Raw genomic sequence first — 24,787 nt, 5'->3', positions numbered from 1 at the left:
TGACCTTGTGTCCTACTCCTCTTAAGGATGCAGTATATGAAGGACTCTCAATTTAGAATGAAACGAGACGTCCTTTGTTGGAAATACTGGCAGAAAAGGAAACAGGAAGTACCACGTTGCTATGACAACACGTTTCACTCACACACCTGTCATATTCATTTAAATGATTTCTATGTGATTTAAGAGGTAAAAAGTTGGTTATTTTCTACCCCAAACAAAGCCAAAAGAGTCGAACAAATATACAAATTGTGCCTTACCTGAAAATGTTAAAGTTCAAAAATCATTAATCAGTAGACCTATTTACTACATAAGCCTGCTAAGATAAAAAAAACGTGACACAAACTGTTCAAATTTAAACACTACATATTAGATTGAATGTTCAGCTGTTCCCGTTTATTAAACTAACAGACGTTGGCCGACGCAAAGAATTGTGGGTTATCTCTAGCAATGAAGGATACAGCTCATGTATCCTCGGAATCTCTGTGAAAGAAGGTCGCATTTGAAAGGTGCCTCCGAAGAGTCCTACCTGCTTTTAAGAAACGAGAAAGCCTTGTTTGAGACCTCTGGAGGACACAGCCTTACGAAATGAGGCCATCTGAGAAAAAAATAAACATGGTGACCTCTAGTGGTTGTGTGAAGGTTTTTAAGTTGAAACACAGCACAACATTCCAATCTGAAGGAGATAAATAAATAAAAAGGACAAATGAATGGCCATAAGTGAATCTCAGTGGGGAAGTGGACTAATAACAGTGAATATAGGATTTCTACCAATTACATTTTTAGTTCATGGGCATCATTTCTATATTCTGGGCAGTGTTGGGCAAGTTACTCTCACAAAGTAATTAACTACTAGTTACTAATAGCATATTCAACAGTGTAATTATATTACTTTACAAATTACTCTCTCTGAAGAGTATTGAATTACTTATTACTACATAAAGTAGTATTATTTACTGATCAAAGTATTACAAATGTGAGGATAATACAATAAAGCAGGGATTTTAAAGTTAGATTTTGCGTTTTATTTGATTGGCTTTACAGACTCATACGAACCCTAAAGCTGTTTGACACAAGACGATGGAAAAAAGCAATGCGAGACTAAGCCAAAGGGCCAAATTTAAGCCAGTTGCCCTGGGCCCAAAAATTTAAAGAATCCCTGATTTAAGTGATGCACAAACCTTGTTTCAATTCAATCTTTTGAGTTTGATATCGTGTTCAAGTTAATCTGTCTTCCACAGTGGTTAAAAATGACTTGCGTTATGTCCCAGACTCTATTGACACTATCTCCTGCCACACAGAAGGAAAACCGCAATAAACCTACTTGGTCAATAATGTCTTCACAATGATGAATAACCACCTTTTAGCCGTGGTCAATGATGCTGTGCTGTACTCTACCCTGACACCTTAAATTGATTTATTTTACTAACCAATAACTGTCTATGTCTTGTGTCTATAAAAAAAAAACGTGTTTATTCTCCTTCTTACTTTCCCCAGCTTGTAAGTTGGTTTGGATAAAAGTGTCTGCCAAAGGAATAAATGTAAATGTAAGTAAGTGCTTAAACCAGAGTATGTGAAAGTATAATTTAGTAATGAACTACACCATGACACGTAATTCATAAACCATGCAACTCTTCTGTTAAAAAAACCCAAGCAATGAGAAACAAAAGCGTGTTCTTTACTTTCCACAAAGTTTACCATAAAAACACCAAATGCATTCCACATGGATACTTTCCTAAGGTAGACAAAAGAAACCCCAGCTGTAAAACCAGGATTAAACCAAACAAGCATATTCTGCCTGAATCATAACACAAACCATAAACCAATGTGAAAAACATTGAAATGAAACATTAATGGGATGATTGTAGATGTTATCCTCGCTGAAATGACGTCATCCTCCACGTGTACATCGCATTATCCTCAATGACATTAAGTGCTGCAAAGGGAGCAAAAATTGGTACGACTGACCGAATCGAAAGATTCAGCAGCGTTATACATCACATGGCATAAATCATCATTGAAATGAAAGGCAGAAACAGAGGACCATCAGTGACTAGTTTGCTCCCTGACAAAACATGCAAACAAGAGAGTTGACGTGGCATAGGAGGCGTGTGGGAATAGATTTCAACAAGATATTTCAAGGCACTGTGAAACATAACGACTGGCAAAAAAAAAAAAAAACTGTAAAGTAGACATCATATGCTTTTCAGCTTCTCACAAAATTCTATTTCAATTTTGTCAGGTAACAAAAAAGGACTTTACCAAATATTTATGCAGCATTTTGTCAACGAATAGAATATGAAGATCTGTCCCTTTTAAATACGCGCGAGTCTTGGAAATACAAACATGAACTTAAAAAAACAGCACTGGAGGGAGAGACCAATGCTTTTCAGAAACCCAAACAATATCTTATTCAGTTTCAATGTCTGAAATGGAACACTTTTATCCCCTCAAACACAAGATGATGTACAACACTGAAATGCATTTTCAAACAATGACTCCCACAACATTTTTCCATCACAAATACCTTCTCTTATTTGAATACACTTTCCCTTTTCTTTTTACATTCAACTTAAAGATGGTTTAACACCAAGGAAAATTTGAAAATGCTTCTCTTCAACAAAAAGAGGAGGAGGTACTAATAAAATCGAACCACGACAGCCTAAAGTGCCATTTATAAGAAAAGATTTAAAGAGTTCCAAAAATATTCTTCAATACAAAGAGGGCAGTTCTGGTCAAGGTGACGTCCCTTTCCATCTTACATACTGAATCGACAACAGAGTCATAAAAACAAAGGAGGAGGTAAAACGAACGAAAATGCTCCCCCGTCTCATTTGCATACTGAACGTTTAGACGAATTCTAGAGGAAATGATGTGCATGTGGACATTCACTTCTTCATTGGCTGGTATACCGAGGCATTAGGATCCAAGCTGGAAGGACTAGTGTCCATAAACTTGGATGAGTAGTGTGGAGTGACGGGGGTCATGTTATTAGTCTCGGCTGAGTACGTGATGCTGGGCATGACAGCCATGACCTCCGCGATCTTCTGCTTCAGCTCTTTAATCTCCTGCTCCTTCTGAAGAATCTGACCTGTGTGCAGGTCAAAAAGCAAATATGGTATGTAAGAGATGAGGTTGAAATTTATGAAAGACACTGAAAAGAGGGAGGAACAGACCTTGAGCGATCTCTAGCTGTCTCTTGGCATCACCAAGTGCAGAAAAGAGATCCAGTTTTATTCTGGTCTCAGCGCTCAGACTGTTCTCCAGGTGTTGAGTTTTGTCCTGCATGGCTGACAGTGCAGACATCAGAACTTCTGTGTCCTTCTCGTTTTCCTTATATTTACGCAACTCCTGCACCACACAAAACACAAGGAGGTGAAGACGTTTGTGTAGGTATTGTTTAGTCAAGAATCATTTTCAGTAGACAATCGGGAACAAAGTCGAACTGAAACTTTCTATATTTCTATGTTAATTTCTGTAAGGTGACCAAATACCATTCTGACAAAATAAAGCGTTATGTTTTTATTACCTTAGAATGAGCCATTTCGATCTACATACACCGCGGGTCCCATTGCATGGCATTCACCATGTTGTTTCTACAGTAGCTCTAAATGGACAAACTGCTCTACAGAGGCCCTTTTGTAATTACATTATCTCATTCGGCAAAAAAGCTCAAATGTGATGACATCTTAGTCCTGTGAGACTTGTCATAGTGCTTCGAAAGGGAGAGCGAGTGATTGGGTGAGCCGTTGGTTGCAATTCCCAACCTCACCACTAGATGCCGCTAAATGGCTCCTTTAAATTTTTATTTTGACTTTTAACATTAAAGCCCATCATTATTTGATGTGTTGACATAATTCAACGAAAAAATGCAGAGAGCAGACATCGAGTGACCCCGCCCCCTTTTAAAATAACCAATAGCATTTTGTTTAGAGCATACAGTCAGCCTGGCAAAGCCGCAACAGCGTATGGCCAAAGTGGTGTAAAAGTCTATCAAAAAGAATAGGAAGAACAGAGATACCATCGATGTGTCATTTAAAGCTTGTTTTTTACGTTGTTGAGTGACACTTGCGTTTGTTTTCTCCTATACTCATCCAGACTGTGATGTCACATCTCTTCCAAAGCCTCAACATACAACATACTATATAGACTTGAAACGGGTCATGTATGTTTTCTTTTCTTTTCGGATTTGCACGCATGATCGCACAAAGGATCAGCTTTGTGCGATCATGTCTTTGAACCAGAGGTCAACCATGATCAACCACTAATGTGACACTAACACGGAAGATTTTAATGTTAATGTTTACACCATCTGGATCATCCCCTATCTCCCATCAAGTGCATAATGCGTCATTCACCATGTAGGACATAATAAATGTGCCAAGAAGGGGTTGATTTGAGCTACCTCATAGTGGAGGGGGCGGAACTATTCTAAAGCAGTTTTGATTGGACGAGAACTTAGACAAGAGGCTGAAATGTTGCGTGATGTCATGGAATTTCTAGATTTGTTTTTCTGCACGCTTGCCAGACTGTCGATTTTGAGCGTTTATATCTTCAAAATATATCAGTTTATTGACATCCTCAAGACTAACTTATTTGATTCACTGGGGCTTTAAGAGCAACAACAACGACTTTCATTCAACATTCTTAATTCTCCTTGACTGTGAGGTAAAAAGAAACCGGTAAACGTACTCTACCATGCCCTAAATAAAATAAAATATTATTCCGCAGTCATACTAGACTTGAATTGTGAAAATACAACACAAAGTCATGGACAGCAAGCAGAAAAACTGTTGAAAAAAAGGTACATTTACATTTTCGGACTGTTATTATTAGCATCCGACTGCAAAGGTCACGTTTATGGCGCATTGATTTTGTATTAGTCAAGTGATTACGTAAAATGAATTCACTAAACTCGACCTTAGGACCCTGCAAAATGCATATTTTTTATAAGCTTGTGTGTCAGGTCTAGGGATGGGTATCGTTAAGATTTTATTGGTATCGATAAGCAGTATCAATACTGTTTTCGATACTACGCTCTATAATTTGACGCAAAAACACAAAATAAAACTGCAGTATACAAAAGCTACTGAGCAAACAGAAAATGGCAGATAACATAACGTATGGGTGTTCCTTAGCACACCACTTACAGCACTTAGCATGTGCATAGGAGCACATCATAATGTCATTCAGCATATTTACTTTGCATCACTATGGTTTTTTGGCTGTTAGCCAGTACCTATTTTTTCCTTTCTGGTTTAAGGGCTGCATACATTTAAGTACGATTTTCTAAGCAAGTCATATTTTATACATAATACAGTATGTACTATTTTTTATAATTTTACTGGCACATTTACTTAAATTTCCTAAAGTATGTAAATATACTCCTTATTAGAAACAATGTTAAAACTTGACCACAAACAAAGGACTTTTATTTTGATGGATCGCCGCAAAGTGGTGTTTGACGGAAGCTTCCTCGTTGTGAAACGCGGACGCTAAAAGCTCCACAAGCCCATGCCACTCTTTCACTCATAAACATGCAAAACAAGTGAATTACAAATACATTGCAGAAATCATATGGCCCTAGACATCACACATATGTCGAGCAAACTTTATGCAAAATGATGCCATTCGGACATCATTCGGGGATGGAAAATGGCATGCAGCACCTGCCTCTAATTCATCATTTAACACCCGAATACACATAGATAAAACAATGCAAGTACCGATAACAGAATCTTTTGTCATGAAGTTTATTGATGCTCTGGTATCAAGCCAATTATGTACCGGTCCAATAAATTACCGGTTCTCTGTACCCATCCCTAGTGAGGTCTACCACATACGTATGAAGTCAACAAAACAGAAAGTCTAGTGTGACCACATCATTAGAGAGACTAACAAAGCGCATCACTGCACTGCCGGAAATGATGTAAATAGTAGCTTACTTGCGCCTTGAGCTCCAGCTCTCTGATTAGTTCCTCTTTAAGCTTCATGTCATGTGTGAGCTTCTTGCATTCAGACTCGTGCTCACGGATGCGACTCCTCAGAGAGTCTGTGCACTCTCCCCTGTGAAGAAATGCGAGAGTAAATCTCACCAACACGTGAAGACTGAGCAGCAAAGAGCTCCGTGTCATGCACGTCTTACCTGGAGGCGGCAGCCAGAGCGACGGCACGTGCGGCTGTGGCCTCCTCCATCTTTTTTCTCTTCTTCTCCTCTGCGAGCTGCTTCTCGACCGCGGCACGCGCTTCCTGTTCCGCCTTGAGCCGCTTCTCCAGCTGCACGATCATCTGCTTGTCCTTCTGCTTGGCCTGCACAGCGTTATGGAGCCTAAAGCGTGTACATATGATAAACAGAGTCAGACAAGGTGCGTTGTGCAACATTTTCATTTCGGGGTGAACGGTCCCTTTAACTCAAGGTGTGAGGGCCTCACTTGTTCTGCAGTAATTCGTTCTCCTGACGGAGTTGGCCCAGCTCAGAGCGCATGCTCCTCTCAGAACTGCTCAGAGAGTTGATCTGACTGCGCAGGTCCTGCTCCACCTGTCTGCTCGCCTGCAGATCTGCCTTCAGCTTCTTTATGTCCTGCTCAAGCCTGGGACAGACAGAAAGAAATGCAATAAATCACTCATCAACCAATCAGAGTTCACCCTGAATTAAAGCAAGCTCAGTGAGGAATCTTACCGCACTAACGCGTCGGGCTTACTGAGCTGGTTGTTAGGTATACAGTTCTCCATCACATCTCTGTGAGTTGCAAGATTCTTCCCCGCACACTTCTGTTTCTTTTCGCTCCTATTGGACGAGGACGGAACGCTCCCATTGGTGGAGTTGTGGCTATGGGGGGAATTTTTGTAATGTTTGGAGGGGGTGGAGCCTCCGCCAACCTCCTCTTTAAGGAACAGGTTCTCGGCACTGCCGCCAAGCTCATTGTTGAGTTTCTTAGAGTTTAGGTGGTTCTCCATATACTCAATGTCTTGTAGTTTTGCATCAACAGTTTGGAGAATGTTGTTGTTTATTCCTATGCTGTGCTGGTGCTGTTTTTTGTCTTTCCCTCCATCTTTGCCCTTGTCTTTGTACTCCAGTTCAAGCAAAGAGACGGGCGGCTTCTTGGAACCTCCACTGCCGTTTTGAGCCACCGACACGGTGTCTGCTTCTGATGGGCTTTTTGAGGCGGCTGCCAAATGAATCAGAGACATTTTGAGGTTGTCAACAAATACACAATGAGTACACATGAGTCAGACGGTGTCATTTACATAAAAGGGTATGTGTTTTATGCTTATGTGCATTTCTTACACTATAATTTTGTTTTCTCATTTTTCCCTGACCTGACTTAGTCTTTGGAGAGTGGATCAATGCTGTGCATAGTCAAGAGCACCAGAAAGTATCATCACTAGTTCTTCTGGTTTCTTTAGGAATAAGACGGTCTATAGTATTGAGCTTTACATATGAGAAATACTTTTTTTGGACTGTGAATAAGGGATTGGGTGAAAAATACATCAAAATACGTCAAATCTTAAAGGAACAAGTAAAAGGTGATTGTTCATGATATGTTTAATTGATTATGTGCAATTGATTAAACTCGGGTAACAATTTGACCTTTTTTATGATTTTAAATGGAAGGTAGGTGCATTTTTTTTAATGGGACTGAAAGTACCGGGACAAATACAGGAAATATAGCCTCATAGCAAACATGCTAGTAACATAAGGACCTTGTGATTTCCCAGAAATGTGTTTTTTCTTATATACAAACAACTAAGAAATAATAAAGGTAACAAGAGAAACATTCAATTAAAATTCCTTGTCATAAGCTACAATATAATGAAATATACAGAGAAAAAAAATACTTTGTTTTTCCCATGACCTTCAGAAGACCAAGATGATTAAACTTTTCTTGTGTCTTGTGGAATATTCAGAGATGAGGATGTGTTTGGGTAACAGAACTGAGAAAAAAATCCGGGGACACGACTCCAAAAGTGTAATTAAAATATTATGTTTTACAAAACAACATAGCATAAATGGGAAATGGAATCGCACAAAAATACCAAAAAAAAACAAGGTTTCTGAAGGATTTAAGCATTATATTTCATGGCAAGATACAGTGAGAAAGACAGACATATTTGAATATGTTTGTGGCTTGTAAACATGCGACGGGATTGTCCTGTGTAACGTTAATATGACTTGGAGAAATAGCGATGCGTTTGTCTTGAGTATCTTCACTTCAGAAAACTGTGTGTATGGTTTGTAAACACGCGATGCGGTTCTCTCTCCCGTATGCGGTCGTGACCGGACCAAAAGGGACCAGAGGGGCTTCGCGAATGCCCCTGGGGGAAACCGGTATGCTTATCGAAAACAATGTGTTTGGTGTTCAAAGACGAGACCTTTTTTCTCATTCGCTTTATGTGACCATACTTTACTGTTTTGTCGCTGGAAGCACAGGCTCACAGCACTGGCTGTGTTTTCTGCTGAAATGGGGGCGGAGATATCATGATTTTACTACACTTTGCAAATTCTAGGAAAGAGGTGACAACACCGAAGATAATTCAACAAAGATTTTAATTATTTTGACCCCTATGCCTCTAGATGGCTTATTCTTTTCTCTATGTGCATTTCTCCATTTAGCAGACACTCTTATCCAAAGCAACTTAAAAACGAGAGCGTTTTGTCAATGAGCTAAACATCTTAAATGTGTTTTATAAGTATACGTTTTAATATTAAATCACACAATAATAGTAAACTATGAGTGAACGACTGTTTTGAGTGAATGCCCGGTGCAGTGCTCATACCGTCTTCGCTCTCTCTCTCTTGTCTCTGCAGCATCTGTTGCTCTGGAGGCAGGGCCTGCTGAAGGAGCTGCATGTAGAACTCATTCTCCTTCTGCACCTCCCTCTGTTTGCGCAGACGCATCTTATAGCTAACATAACTCTTGAAGCCGAAACCAAGTGTCACCACCGGATATCCGATGCTGGATCAGCAGGGAAAATATTAAAACACAACTATGAGTTAGTGATGACTCAACATCATACACCTTGAGAGGGTGCCAACACTCCCTTGTGCTGCTATGGAGATGCCAACGATGTGTTTACAAATACAGAGTGACGCTATTACATCAGCGATCTATTGACTACACATTTAAAAGGTGGAAATTCTTAACTGCAGCTCGAGTTGTGTTCGATACTCAAGAACAACATCCTTCCAGTCGAACAAATGCATAAATGAAAAGCAAAGCTTGCATACTATTCTTATCAACATACTATTTGCCTCTGATTTTGAGGGTTAGTAATGATTTGGGTTTTGGGAAGGGTTTATGTTTTTATGTGGGATTGTTTGGATAAAAAAGATTCACAATGCACTGTAAATCACTTTGGATAACTGTAAATTATGGTTTTAAAATTATTAATAACATCCAGAATCAAAGTTCGTATTTATAAAAACATATACGTACATGCATATATTTAAGAAAAATAACATAAAATTCATAAATATTTATACAGTTGTGGAAATAATTATGAGACCATAACAAAGACCACTTTCAGTTTTTCTGATTTTACTATTTATAGGCATGTGTTTCTCTAAAATTATGCTTTTTGTTTCATTCTGTGAAGTACTAACAATATTTCTAATTAAGAAAATATTGTTTCTATTTGCTTTCATTTTCAGAAAATGAAAACTGAAGAAACATGTCAAAATAACAGAATAGATGCGCTGTATTTTTTCACATCTTAAATTCCGCAAAAAAACAAGTTCATATTAATTTTCAAGCATACAACAGTAATATTTCAACATGTATTTAGGAAATGTTCTAAAATAATTTTTCGATGTGATATAAAAATCGAGGTTAAGTCGTTTTTGGGTCTTGTCATGCGTGAGTCTTTCACATTGCTGTTGGATGACTTTTTGTCACACCTGAGGTTTGATTGTGTTGAAATTCAACAGACTGGACTGGAATGACCACAATACATCTAGAAATGCTGATAAAATGAAAATGTGGAATATCCGCGACTGTAGTTTAAAAGATTGGTGCATATGAATAAATTACCTTTATTTCCTAAATATGTATACATGCATGTGTAAATGTTTGTAAATACAAAATAATATAGACAGTTAACAGACATATAAACACAAACTTTAATTTAGGATGCGATTGACAGTTTAACAGCCCTACTGTAAATATACTTAAGTGTTTTCTCAGCTTTAATTTAGTGCAGCTTAAAGAAGGCAGCATGCACACTTCAGTCAATAACCCCAGATTGTAAAATCATGGTGAGATCAGAACTGAAAGCAAAGACGTACCAGTGAGCAGCGAAGGGACGGCAAAGGTCTACATGAAAATGCTTCAGATCCTTGAAACGGATGGCCGCTTCGATGTATACAAAGAGAATCCAGAGGGAGACAGTGGGCAAACACACGCCTCGCTCTTTACAGAGAAAACACAAGAGCAAAAAAACAAAGCAAAACAAATACAGTAAATACAAGTTTGGCCAATGAATAGAAGATCTCCATTTGACCATAAACTAAAAATTACAACATAGCACCACTAATAAAGAGCCAATAAAGAACTGTTAGCCTTCTGTTATCAGTTCTTGTAGCATAAAAAGGAATGCTTAATTCTATAAATTACAGCAACTACAGTTAATCCATGACCTTTATACGAAACATCTGAGAGTTTGTATAAAAGGCCACTGGCTGTTGGCAGATCAATAACTTCACACTTTATAGAGGCTCCGAAGCAAGACTGCAAACAAAAGCCCGTTCACTCCCAGCATCCCTTCCTGTTGAGACATGCTGTGAGATGTATGTCAGCAAAGCAATCCCAGCTCACGGCACAGTCAATCTATAAACCATCACTCAGTGCAAGCAATTCCTCACTCGTTCTTCTTTCCTGAGATAGCTACGATTGTTGAATTAAAACCTACATTAAAGATCTCAGCTGTGTGCAACCTTAAATCTGAGACCAAATGAAATCAACTCAAAGCATTTCTATTATTTTGGATACAGTGATGCATAGCAACACAAAGTTAAGCGGAAGAATCTTGTGTCGTAAATCAACATCGTAAATGTGAAATTCTTTCCATACAATCTTCCAATAACCTCAAAATAAAGCCAGAAAGATAAAATGCAATAAAAGCAAAATAAAAGCCCTTTCTCTCTCCAGTGTAAGGAAATGATCTGTGAAAATGGCATCAGGTGTTTAGATGCTACAGAACGTATGATGTGAATGATGGTCATCGACTTCTGACGTTCACCTACCTGTATGCCACACATACTGCACCCACACGTATGTGCTGGCGGCAAAAAACAGCCATTGTTTAGGGATAAAGAGGAGGCAGATGATGTCTGATGTGAACCCAACACATACAAAGAATACGGAGAACGCCTGTAGAACAAGAAAAAGGAGATCATTCACCACAAGCTACTTCGATTCCATGACACATGTCAGGCTGATATATGAAAGACCAACACACAGCAAGCAGGGGACAAAAACTCACCAATCCCTGATATCTAAAGGAATCGTAAACACTTCTGATGAAAAGCCAGAAAGGCCACAGGTACTCGAACCTAAACTCTAGCACGAAATCCGCCAACAGGACGAGTGCCCAAACGACCAGAAACTTCAGATAAAGGAAGGTACTGCAAGACAAGAAAAAGAGAATGTGAATATGTACAGTCTCTTGATGAAGACCTCAGTCAAGTGCCATGCAGAATAGTCAAACAACTTTGATAACAACAACACACTTCTTAATGTCAAAAATTCCCATCAATGAACATATAATGATTTTTCCTTCATAAGGTTAACCATACGACAACTGATAACGTTAGGTGGCTGAATTGTTACAATCACGTGCTATAAACATATGGCACCTATCTATAGTCATAATGGCTATAAAAGGCAACAATGCAACCTGGACCAAATCGTGACTTGGAAAGCACTGACATGTTATATTTCTTCCATCACATTAACACTATACGCAACGTATGAGAGGTATTGTGCGCTAAGCTAAACACTCAGGCCGGAATGAACAAGGACACAGATCTGATCTGCTGTCAGTTGTGTCTGACACGGTCGGGCTCGGTTAAGAGGCGCCATGATGGTGCCATCGGTGTCCGTACCTGCTGTGAATACCCTCGGTGATTCTGTTCCGTTTCAACGGGCGACGGAGTTTGCTGCAGTCCGCATTGCGCCGCTTCATTCTCCAGCCTTTATATTCCCGTAACTTGAAACACTCGAGGGAAACTACGCGCGCGTGCTAATACTGACGCGCATCGCTACGCGAACGCGGTGATGCCAATGTTTTGCCGCTAATAGAAACAAAGAAATAAATAAAAACACAAAGCGCGAGGCCCTCCCATTTTTATTCTGGACGCCTCTTGACGTACGGACGTCGTGCGTGCCGCGTCACGTTTGCAAACCAAGATGGCGGCGCCCTGGATAGCCGAACGTTTTGATTAAATTTTGAAGTGTGGGGTGTACAGGTAAGTGTCAATATTCACGTAAAGCCTTTGGTGGGAAGATTTGCGTGACGATTATCATGTACATTCAGTTTTATGTCTTGTAATTGATGCGTTTTAAGGTAATCCTCATCTGATTAGTTCAACGTGTGCAGTTACTCTCCGCCATGCTTGAACTGAATGTGAAGAAACAGACGTTGAAATAAAGTTAAACTGTTGTCATGTGTTTGCAAATGGTTTAGTATTTATCAGTTCGTATTGTAGATAGATAGATCATTAACTGTGGTTCTACTAAAGTATCTAGCGTGTTTGTAATAACACCGTAACCACGTGCATTCATTCGTTGTAAATTAAACATTTAATTTACAATTGTTTAACCATATTTATAGTAAAACGGTGTTAATACAAATGGTATTTAGTCCTCCAAAAACGGGGATTACGATATTTTGACTATAATACACCATGGTTAATTCGTAAAAAATAGAGACATGACATTTTTTAAATATGCTCAACTGCTCCAAGTTAAAAGTCATTAGATCTTGCTCGTTATGTTATTATGTCAAATATTTTATTAATTCATTAATACTTCATTAACATGAGTTTTATAATAAGCATAAGTGAACTTGTAAAGGTAAAATATTTTTATATAAATATAGTATAGGGCTGTAAAATCGATTTTTCAATTACAAATAAAAGTTTGTTTATATTATATATGACTATGTGCTTACTTTGTTTTGTTGTATATTTATATGTATAAATGCACACGCATAATGCAAATCTCCTCAGAATCCTTCATTATGCACAATGTAACGCGCTTTATTATTATGATGTACACAGTCCTATAGAAACACCCATCAGTTGAAACCCAACCTGGCCTAAAAAAGGCATTTTATTCTATAAAGTTCCCTTATTGTGACTTTTATCTAAAAATCACATGTACTGCTGAATAGAACTCGATTATTTTTTCTTTATCTATGCCCCTTTACACATCTGGTTGTGAAATAAATTATGGCCAGTGTTGGGGAAGCTACTTTGAAACTGTAGTTAGATAAGCTACAAGCTACTCATCAATAAAAGTAGTTAAGTTACAGCTTAGCTACACATTTGAAAAAGCAGTTAGCTACACTACAAGTTACTATAAAAAAGTAGCTAGCTACATTGAAATATATATCATTGTAAATGAAAAATATTTTAAGAAAACAATGTAATACAATACAGTTATGATTTCAGTGTTGTTTTATTTTGTAAACTACACAGTACGCAAGTTAAAGTTAAACTCAAATTTATCTCAAGTTTGCAAAATGTAGACAATGTGAATTATTAAAACAACAGAAAGAACAAATGTTGGGCCAAATAACTCACCTGCATGTGTTTCCTTAAATTTGTGCTTAAAGTCTTTGATGCAGACTTTTAATTTTTAGTTTTGAAAAGAATACATAAAAACGTGTAACCATTACTGTTTCCATCTTTAAGAGACATGAACTTGGACAAATAAGGCCATGGGCAATTAATCACTGAGGGTCAAGCCAGCCGCCGTTTAGATTTAGATGCGCAGATATTGAGTGGTTTACCGTAAATTCCAGGAATGCTGCTTTTAAAGCTTTATTTAAATGTAGAGGATCCGTGTCTCTTGTCAATAACCTATTTTTAATAAGTAGAAAAAACTGATGGTGGGTTTCAGTTGGGGCCGTCCCGCAATATATGCACACCTCATGGATTGTTTTACTGTAGCGTTTTGGAGAAATACAGTTTTCCACTTTAAAAGGCTATAGAAACATTATACATCTTCCGATTCTGAATCTGAAATTCAGTCGACATGCCTTGCTCCATCCTGGATGGATGTGTGTGTGTCAAGTTAACTTCGGCAAATTAACGTAATCATCAGACACGATCTGAATATTGTGCGTAAGCCGCGAGATGCATCACAGGACACTAGCTGGCAGTAATGCAAACGTTTTCAGTAGTAAGTAAGGTGACGACATGTGCTCGGTGCGCTGCACTACTTATTGCTTTAAAGTTCGTCGCAATGGAATGTAGCGAGTAGCGTTTGGGCACGCTACACCGCTACCTGCTTGTAAAAGTATTTAACTACTGGAAAAGCTACACTGTTTTAAAAGTAACTTAACTACCGTCAAGCTACAGAAAAAATGTAGTTAAGTTAGTAGCGTCGCTACTTGTAGTTAGCTACTCCCCAACACTGATTATGGCTTATCGTTCCTTAGACTACTATCAAAGCTGCTTTTATTAGCATGCTCACATGTGTTGTCTTCGTTTCAGACTCGAGAAAGTCAATCAAGATGCCAGCCGTGCTGAACCTTAACAATGAGGTGGTCAGGCTGAGGGCGGAGGTGAAAAGAGTTAGGGTGCTCATCATCCGCAAGCTCATCCGCCAGATCTCGGTCCTGGAGAAGAAGAAAGGAAGTCAGGAGGACTTGGAGAAGCACCGCAGGCGAGCGGCGAGACTTCTGGAGGAGATCAAAGAGATGAAAGGGATCGTGCCCGACAAAGTCACGAAGAGCGCTCTGCAGATGGAGATCAGTTTCGAGAAGGTGTGCAAGAATAAAGAGGCAACCATTTCAGATCGTGCCATAGCGCGAATTGCCACGCACCCACAGTTCAACAAGAAAATCCAGATCCTTAAAGACGCAATCAAAGCCTTCAAAGATGAAAGAATAAATGAGATGAAATCTGAGAAACAAGTGAAAAAGAAGGCAGACAATTTGAAAGATCAGCCACAAGAGGTCAATGATAATAAAGGTCCTGAGAAATTAGAGGACGAAGAGATGAAACCGAATGAAGAGAAGAAACCGAATGCAGAGATGAAACCAAATGAAGAGAAGAAACTGAATGAAGAGAAGAAACCGAATGAAGAGGAGGAGGATGAAATGATAGATAAACCTCATGAGGTAACTTGTGAAAATGAAAAATTCTCTCATATTTTAGTTACACTTTTCTTGTGTGTTATGTCTAATCTTTTTGCAGCTTGACGGTTGTTAGGAACTGTTTATTTCTGGGCTTTAAAGTATCCTAGATAATAAACTGACTCTACATCACAATCTTTCTTATTTCTTCCAGGACTCCAGCGTCGAAGAGGTTTTGCTCAAGATGAGAAGAGAGTCGAAGAACATTAGGGTGCTGGTCTTGGGTAAACTGACGCGGAAAATGGGTGCTCTGAAGAAGAAAAAAGGTGACGAATCTGCGGTGAAGACGAACCAAGAACTGATAGCAGAACTCATGAAAGACATCCAGGCCTTAAGGAACCTTAAACCAGACCAGCCCACCATGACAGCTCTTCAACAGAACGTCGAACTTGACAAGGTTTTGCAGGACCCTCAGGCAAGCCCGATGGACAGAGTCATTGCACACATCGTCACACATTCCCGGTTCATCAACAAACTTCAAAAAGTGAAAAATTTGATTGAAGAGAAAAAAGCTAAGGCAGCAGAAGCCAAACGGATAGAGATGGACAGACTGAAGAATGATGGAATGACGGGCATGGAGAAGGAGGAAGATGGTGAAGAGGAGGAGGATGATTATAGTGAAGAAGATAAGGATGAGGAGGAGGATGATAGTGAAGAAGATAAGGAGGAGGAGGAGGATGATAGTGAAGAAGATAAGGAGGAGGATAAAGAAAAGGAAGATGATGATGATGATGAAGTAGGAGAGGAAAATCTCACCAGTCTTTCCATCAAAGTCCATAAGCCAGAAGAGACCACAGGCTCTGATGCTGTAAAGTTGCCACCAATCCAAGTAATCACAACACCTGAAAAATCCAAAGCAACCATAGTTAAATCACAGAATGCCAAGGTCACATCGTCAAAATTTTCCCCTAAAAAGTCTTCGACCGTTAGCAACACAGAATCTAAACTACCAATAAATGTCAAAAAAACTGAGAAACAAACTGAAATCCCCATAAAGCCAGAAACGAATGCTCGACAACAAAAGGATAACGAAGAGAGTGATCTATCAGACGACGATGAAGAGAAGGAATACTTTGATGACAGCACAGAGGAGCGTTTCCGTAAGCAGTCGTCTCAGTCGGAAGAGAGCGAGGACGATGACTTCTTCATCAGCAAAGTTAGCAAATTTAAGAAAAGGAAAAGTGGTAAAGCTAAAGTTCAGGCCAAAGAAACCCAAGCAATTGAAAAACCCCAAGAGACCATCCTTGGTAAATATGAGTCTGATTTCTGCTCGACTCTGTCCAAATCCAGCACCTCCTCGCAGAGGGTCAAGCATGGCTCTCGTCAGGATGGTTCAAAACCACCTCGGTTTCAGAAGAAGGGTCATGATGGCAGGATGAAACCATCTCTGTATAAAGACCGGGGTAATGATAGGAGGGCGGCACCTTTCAAACCCAACAAACAAACATTTAATAATGTGGGAAAAAGGCAAGATGGTCCTCCAGGAGCTGGGAGGGGACGGTCACAGTTTGAGCAGTATCAGAACCAGAATAGCAGAGGTCCGGGTGGCAAGATTTCAAATCAACAGCAAGAATTGCTTCATCCTTCATGGGAGGCTAGCAGGAAGAGGAAAGAACAGCAGGCACATATCCCGGTGTTCCAGGGGAAAAAGATCAGATTTGGTGATGATGATTAAGTTGTATCGACTGAAGTCTAAATATCTTGATATTCTAAAGCATTTGCCTGTATTTGCTGTGAATGTCTGTAAAACATGTTGCAAATGTCTTTGTTACTGCACAGTCGCCGATTTTTGTCTTGTACGTGCATTTAATCAAAATGCATTTCCATCTGTAAAATAAGACTGTATAGAAGTGTTTTTCTCTTTTCTAAGATATCTTTCTTTTAGACAATTAAATTTCCAGGATTTATCAAGTGATCGTGTTAAATCATTTTTATGTGGATATGTTTTGACTCCAAAATGTGACCCTGCTTTAATTGACTGTTTTCTCTACATAAAACCATCCTATATAATGTAAATCACATTATGCCGAAATAAATCCTTGATGTCTTTAATATGACTGAGGTTGAGGGCTGAAATTACGGATGAAATCAAACTTTAATGCTTGTTGAGACTTTTGTCTGGATTTCATGTACAGCTGTGGAAAAAGTTAAGAGACCATGTGAACATTGTATTCAGTTTTCTGAATAATCTATAGTTATGTATTTATGCAAGATGATCATGTTTGTTTTGTTCTCTGGACTACTTTCTATTCACATTTATTAAAACTTAAGAGAAAATATGCTCTGTACTTTTCAGACCTCAAATACTGCAAAGAAAACACAAAAATGTACACGCATTTAGCAAACGTTCAAAAATATTTTTTTATGTAATGACCTCATTCTTATCACAGTTTTCATGCGTCTTGTCATGCTGTCAGTCTTTCACCTTGCTGTTGGATGACTTTGTCACTCCTGAGGGTTTGATTTTGTTGAAACAGACACTGGACTGGAATGACCAGAATACAATTAGAAATGCTGATTAAATGAAAATTTGTAATGGTCTCTTAATTTTAATGGCTGTATTTCACACTTTCATTTTTGTAATACTTTTAAAATATTTTGTTTTTGTAGTTTAGAGGCTTGCTCAAGTGTTCATGAGGATTTATTGTACATCTAAATTATATATACAGTCGTTTGCACAAGTTTACATACCCCTTGCAGAATCTGGAAAAAGATGAAATTTTAGGGAAAATAAGAGGAGTTTTGAAAATGAAGGTTATTTTTAATTTAGTCGTGCCCTGAGCAAGTTATTTCACTAAAGAAATGTTAACATAATATTCACACTAAAGAATAATAACAGAATTTCTAAAAATAGCCCAGTGCAAAACTTGATTCTTAATACTGTATGATGTTACCTAAACAAACAATGACAGTTTTATTTTTCAGTCATAGTTGTTTAAGGGTTTCTTGTTTTTCAAGAGTCATTAGACCCTCCATTGATCTTAAGAAAAATGATCCAGGTCCTCCACAATCTTAGCTTTTTCAGCATTTATGGATATTTGACTCATGTCCAGCAGTAACTGTATGATGTTGAGATTGCTCTTTTTACATTGAGGACGATCAAGAGACTCATACAAAACTATTACAATAGATAGAAACATTTTGTGCTGCCTACAAAGTCAACACAATTCATTTAAAGTCAGGTGGGTGTAAACCTCTGAAAATTGTTTTCCGGAAATTCTGTTATTATTCTTTATCGTGAACTTTTAACATTTCTTTATTGAAATAACTTGCTCAGGGCAGGACTAAATTAAAAATAAATCCTCATTTCCAAAAATCCTCTTATTTTTCCAAACGTTTCGGCATTCTGCAAGGGGTGTGTAAAGTTTTGCATACCACTGTATATGCAAGTTGATCTTTATTTGCTAATTGTTTAATGGCTACATTACTTGACAGTTATTAAGTAACTATGCTTGTTTCAATAGATTAACTATTAATATAGTTGATCTTAACCTTTTTGACCTCGAGTCCCCTCCCTCCATTGTCCACACAACAATCTGAGGCCCCACTCATCATTTCCACCCAATTAAATTAGAGCTTGACAGAACTAAAAGTAAGATGTTTTATTTGTAACAATAACCAAAATGAATATTTCTAAATATGTTTCATTGTCATAACTTAAACTGCCTGCTTTGCCCTGTTTGAAAAAAAATGGAGACATTTTTAAGTCCCCTAGTTTAGAAACGCTATATAAGTAGATGCATTGTCGTATCTACCGCCCACTAGAGGATAAACCTCTGTAGTTAAAGTCTTGCCTCGTATAACGTTCTCGTTGGTTCCCAGATGTGCGTACGTCATCGCCGGGGGCGGAATACCAAACTCAGCCGACCAACGATTTGGCGCATGCAAATCTCTTTCAAAAAGTTCCCGGGAAATCTGAGTTTCGCGGGAGGACCTTTCGCGCGTAAACCTCATCCCCTACTTCATTGTCCGCTTCCTGGAGCCATTTTTCGCTCTGCTGAGAGAGAGCTCGTTCTGCTTTTTAATCGCTTACATCGGGCGTTTTATCATCCAGCGATCTCACTCATATTACACAAATGTATTCTCAAAACTGTGCTTTTTAAACATCTGTGACTATTTTAATTCCACTTTGACGGATTTCGTAGAAAACGAACATTAAAGCACAAGTGGGACAAAGGGAACCTGCGCCTCTAAACATCATGAGAAAAGGGGGTTCCTCGGTCCCAGGACAAGTAATGCTGTCGGGCTTGAGGAGTTCTCCCCGTGAGCAAAACGCTGTTTTTGGAGTCGTTTCCGACCGACGGTGTGTTTATTCCAACGCGACTCGACTACAAATAAACACACCGCCGCCGACGAATAATGTTTGTTTGCCAGAGGCTTCTGTTGACAGTTTGTACACAACTCCTCTGCAAGGACCGACTCATGGGACAGGCCTTCGACCCACATTAGGACGACCACCGGTAAAAGTCCGCTTTTATTCTGTCATCTGTCGTTGCGTACATTCTCAATCTGCAAACCTTGAATTGTTAGGCTAGCCCCTTTAGCTTTCCCCGGCTGTCATCATGGCTACCGGTGGAGTTTATTTGTGTATGCTAAATATTTAAAACAAACAGGTTTGTTCTGCTGTTGTTTATAAACTGTAAACTTTAGATGTTTAAAAATATAAAAAGTGCAACATAAGTCTAACGACGCGTGACGACTGTGCACTACAAACACGTAACATTGTGTATTTCCGTAACGTAGTCGCTGCAAATGTTTTTCTATATTACTTAAAACATACTTAAGATTTACTTAGTGACAACTAAACTTAAAATTAAATGTAACATTCTTAGTCAGTGACTTGAAACAATACGAATAAAGTAGCAGTCGATTGTATGTATTGTTGATGCATCACTGAACTTCATATAAATGACGTTTTGCTCATATAAACTTGAGGGTTGCTGTTGAAACTCGCTCTTTACATAATAGGATGATATTGAGAGTTGTAAATAAATTTGAGTTCAGACGATTGAATTGAAGTCTAGGCCCTGGTTTGTTTTTCTTTGCATGGGGGATGGAGTCGTTTCTGAGCTCAGGGACTTTGCTTAGCTGAATGCTAACGCTTGTTTTTTTTTACAATATTTCATTATAATCTATAGTTCTGATAACGTAAATGTATATCCAAGAAAGTTAGTCGATTGCTTTCAGATCATGCCTAAACTAAATGCGCACACTTCCCACGCTACGACAGCTGTGTTTTTGCAGAATGTATTTTGTAAAAAATAGATCCAGAGTCCCTCATTTATCTCTTAAATTTTAAAAGTTTCAGGTGCTTTGTTAGGTTTTAGGAATGGGGACGGCCATTGTGCATCTTTGTTTTCTCTTGCATTTAAAGTGCAAAAGAAGAATTGTAGAATGTAATGTTGTATTTGTCATTTTGGAGGTTTTTAAAGATCGTACTCTTGGTTTTTTTCTTATTGTTACATGCCTCTATCGGTTTAGCCTTTTCATGTTCGAAGTCCAGAGGCGGACCTTTCAATGGATCTGTCAGTTTTTTTTTAATGGTCTTCTGTTTTTCTCACATAGGCTAAAAGGAGGCTTGAACTAGACATTACAGACCATCAATATAGTGAGCCAGCTAAAACTCTTCGAAGTCGCAAAGGACCTCTTAAACTGAAGGTTCCCAAAGGTAATACTCTAAGCGTGTCATTTTGCAGGCATGCGCTATAACAACATACTAATAATGTAAAATGTTTACTTCTTAATAATTCAGTGCCAGAGACTGTCTACTGTTGGAAATTTATGAGTGACTTTTGCATTTTAGCCCCTAAAACTCCACCGGAGAAGACTCGCTACGACACGTCATTGGGCTTCTTGACCAAGAAGTTTTGTCAACTGCTGGCCGAGTCCTCGGATGGTGTGTTGGATCTGAATAAAGCTGCCATTGTGCTCAATGTTCAGAAGAGACGTCTTTATGACATCACCAACGTGCTGGAGGGTGTCCGTCTCATTAAAAAGAAGTCTAAGAACAACATCGAATGGCTGTGGGTTATTTACAATGACATCACAATGATTTATTTTGACTAAATCTTGTAAAATTTCCAGACACTGACTGTTGGGTTTTTTAACCGTACTATAGTAAATATTAATGTATACTAGAGTTCTTACTATTTGTTGTTAAGTTTACTCTATTTAGTTTAGGATGGCATTTAACTGTTGAAATGTTGTTCAGATTTTAATTTTTTTCGCATCTCTAGGGGTTCCAGTCTGCCGTCAGAGGATGGACTGCCGTCTTCACCGATGTCCAGTCACAGTCTGGCCAGAGAGATGCTGGAGCTCACTCAGGAGGAGAGACGTCTGGATGAGCTCATTCAAACCTGCACGCACAATGTCCAGCAGATGACGGAGGAGATCCACAACAAAAAATATCCTTCACATGCAGTTTGTTTAGGTATTTAGTGCGTATCGGGGAAGTTTTGAGGAGGAGCTTGAGGTGTCTGCCGTTTGTCCTTAACTGTTCTCACATATGCCTATGTAACATATCAAGACATCCGAAGAATAAAAATCCTAAAGGATCAAACGGTCATAGCTGTCAAAGCACCTTCAGAGACGAAGCTGGAAGTGCCAGACCCAAAGGAGGTAATGTTTTGACTTTCACTTTGGGCACTTCACCCATGAGAATTTTTTTTTTTTTCTTGTTTGAACACAAACCTGTGGAACACAAGATATGTTTTAAATTATCTCTGTGGTTTCATTGGTGTTAATGGGGGCAAACGTTTGTTGGTTACCAACTTTCATATTGTGTTGTCCATGCTTGTTTACTCCTCGATCTTTATTGAGCTCCTTTGGTTCTAATCAAGATATTTTATTCTATTGGACAAGAGTTAAACTGAACATTCATGACTTTTAATTGGATCTTTATACTTAAACCATCTTTGCAATCATATTTCAGAGTTTACAGGTGCATCTAAGCAGCTCCAAGGGTCCCATTGATGTCTTCCTCTGCACGGATGGTGGAGACTCAGGCAGTCCAATCCACAACGGCCTCGACGTGAATGGAAATCACACAGCGTTTTTCAAAGTCTCTCAAGGCAAGAACTCCCACGTTTGGTATAATTACACTTACAGTACAAATTGAGCTTCATCGTAATTGTATTTCCCATTCTTTGTCCATTTAGAAAGCCCTTCGGGTGGCACGGCCGATGTTGTCAAGATGAACGGCAGTTACAGTTATGGGTCCTCGGCTGGCAGCGCACCCATGTCACCCCTCAGTTCTTCCTTGTCCTCCATCCTCCAGCAGCCGGATGACTCCATTCCCTTCGTGCCACTGTCTCCTGCCCTGCTCTGCGACGAGTACATGTTGGGTTTGGGTGATGAGCAGGGTATAAGTGATCTATTCGACTCCTGTGATTTGGACACGCTGGCATTGGATGACCTGCTCAGGATATGAAGGTTCCTGTTGGTCAAAGATGGTTGCAGGTCCTCAGTTCCTGTGTTGACCTGTAGCTCATGGCTCGCAGGTTTTTGTGCTTTCACCAGTTTAATTGGTTAACAAACCTTTTTTTGTCTCCCAAAGCGATGCTTGGAGGCTGTTTTATGGATGGGTATCTGTACCCAGATAATGTCATTTTTAATGTTATTGTAGTGTGGCCGGTTGCTCTCATTGGTGCTTGTGATGATCAACTATAATTCTTAAAGGGATAGTTCACCTAAAAATACAAGTTTTGTCATTTGTAGACCCTCGTGTCATGTGGGTCTTCTTTCAAACACAAGATATTTTGAGATCTTTCAGTGTGTCCTGTCTGTACAATGGAAGTCAACGGGGGCAAGTGTGGTTTGGTTACCAACATTCTTCATAATGATCATCTTTTGTGTCCTGCAGAAGAAAGTCAGTCATACAGGTTTGGAATAGCATTGTTTAAGTGATGATTTTTCTTTTATGGGGGAACTATCCCTTTAACCCCTGCCAGTAATGCCGAAAGGTTCTTCAGAGTGTTTCTGTATGTCTAGTCAGATTTTTTTATTGAATAATCCTAAAAATAAACCCAAATTTATATGGCTTAAATTTGGGTGCTGTTACATTAAGTTGATGCTTTTAGCCACTACGGTTTATCTCAGGGTACAGATAAAGGAGTGAAAGCTTTATGTGGTCATTTTGATGAATTTAAGAGTACAGAAAGAGGTTTTAGACACTACTTTCCTGAACTGTAGTCTCATCCATGATACCAAATTGCTACAAAAAATAAGTTCTTGCAAAGAAATGAATTTGGCTGATGTTTTCTCATTCATTTGCCACGGTACATATGTCTTGTATGTAATGATTCTGTGTTTGGATACAATGCTAAATTTGGAAGTGACCCTCATCTCTATTCCCTTAAGAATGAATGTATTTCAGTATCTGAGTTGCACTGAAGACTTGAATCTTATGAAGCCATCATGCACATCAGATCAGTGTTGAAGACTTCGATTTTTTTTCCTGATCTGATTTTTGTAGATGGCAAACACTTAATGGTCCCCCTAACCATTTGTGATTGACTTAGTTCAACCTCCTTCCCCAATCCTGAGAAATGTTTGGAAACACGTATCATTTTATCGCATCTGTAGTGTTGTACCTCTTGTACTTTTTAGGAAGTTCGACTGTTTAATGCTTCAAATGTGAAGTAACCTAATGCAGTTTTGCTGTTGTGAAACTAAATTATTGTAAATAATGAATATGTGCTAATGCTTGCTAGTTCTTAGGTCCGTCAGTGGAATGAGGACGTATGTCATGCAGCCATATTGTGTAGAAATAATTTGTAAACGGTTTGCACCAGTATGTAGATAAATGATTTTTTTGTGATTGAAGCATCTTATGTGCCTAATATTTTTGCACAGTACTGTATTCTGAAATGCAATTAGTGTTTAGGGGGGTTTTCTAGTTAGAAAGGCATTTTTGTTTTGTGTGTGTGTGTGTACGTGTGTGCGCGCGTGTTGAGAATTGATATTTTATGCGGAATGTGAACTGCATACAAAGTTTGAAATGTTTTTTTAATAAAGTTATGAATTTCTGCCATTATTGCTCTTTCTGTGTCTGTGTGGTATATTGTGACATTTAGAATCAACTGAAGGATTGTGTGCATTCGTTTGCAAGCTATTTAATCCGCTTCTAAAACACGCATGCATACATTAGACAAAAATAATGTATGCTGAAACTGAAGATTTGAGAAGAGTTTAGAAGTCAAAAGATATGTAGTATACAATGCAAATTAATTCTTGGCCTGAAGGGGATGTAGTTAAAAGGACAAAAGATCTTATCTATACCAAACTTGAAATAAAAGCTCAGGGAATAAAAATTTTTTTACGGATTTTATCTGCTGGATAAGCTATAGGTTACATTTCTCAGTGATGTCTGTTATAATGACTGTCCTCCCTTTACTGGCCATTAGATGGCATGTTCTTCAAGTAAATG

At 38.7% G+C, this 24,787-nt stretch overlaps 3 protein-coding genes across 3 annotated transcripts; 2 read left to right on the top strand and 1 right to left on the bottom strand.

Moving 5' to 3' along the window:
* Window positions 1-1,654: 1,654 nt before the first annotated feature.
* maco1a (macoilin 1a) lies at window positions 1,655-12,336 on the bottom strand. Its single transcript, XM_056741116.1, has 11 exons — window positions 12,101-12,336; window positions 11,479-11,620; window positions 11,240-11,366; window positions 10,283-10,406; window positions 8,776-8,954; window positions 6,677-7,166; window positions 6,429-6,587; window positions 6,143-6,325; window positions 5,943-6,063; window positions 3,174-3,348; window positions 1,655-3,088 (listed from the first exon to the last, which is right to left on the bottom strand). Exons 1-11 carry the CDS (start codon window positions 12,178-12,180, stop codon window positions 2,886-2,888), a joined length of 1,983 nt encoding a protein of 660 aa, XP_056597094.1. The 5' UTR covers window positions 12,181-12,336; the 3' UTR covers window positions 1,655-2,885.
* A 28-nt stretch (window positions 12,337-12,364) lies between these two features.
* Window positions 12,365-17,417, top strand: srfbp1 (serum response factor binding protein 1). Its single transcript, XM_056741115.1, has 3 exons — window positions 12,365-12,463; window positions 14,717-15,345; window positions 15,515-17,417. The coding sequence occupies exons 2-3, from the start codon at window positions 14,737-14,739 to the stop codon at window positions 17,033-17,035; spliced, it is 2,130 nt and encodes a 709-aa protein (XP_056597093.1). The 5' UTR covers window positions 12,365-12,463; window positions 14,717-14,736; the 3' UTR covers window positions 17,036-17,417.
* Window positions 17,418-19,030: 1,613 nt separating this feature from the next.
* On the top strand, window positions 19,031-24,391 carry e2f3 (E2F transcription factor 3). The gene is made up of 7 exons (XM_056740762.1): window positions 19,031-19,820; window positions 20,926-21,028; window positions 21,164-21,383; window positions 21,597-21,768; window positions 21,868-21,978; window positions 22,292-22,430; window positions 22,518-24,391. Exons 1-7 carry the CDS (start codon window positions 19,560-19,562, stop codon window positions 22,787-22,789), a joined length of 1,278 nt encoding a protein of 425 aa, XP_056596740.1. The 5' UTR covers window positions 19,031-19,559; the 3' UTR covers window positions 22,790-24,391.
* Window positions 24,392-24,787: the final 396 nt, after the last annotated feature.

The sequence above is a fragment of the Triplophysa dalaica genome, chromosome 25 (assembly GCF_015846415.1).
Source record: "Triplophysa dalaica isolate WHDGS20190420 chromosome 25, ASM1584641v1, whole genome shotgun sequence".
NCBI classification, from domain to species: Eukaryota; Metazoa; Chordata; class Actinopteri; order Cypriniformes; family Nemacheilidae; genus Triplophysa; species Triplophysa dalaica.
The sequence above is the reverse complement of the archived record's forward strand: the minus strand, read 5'-3'. Positions and strand labels throughout refer to the sequence as shown.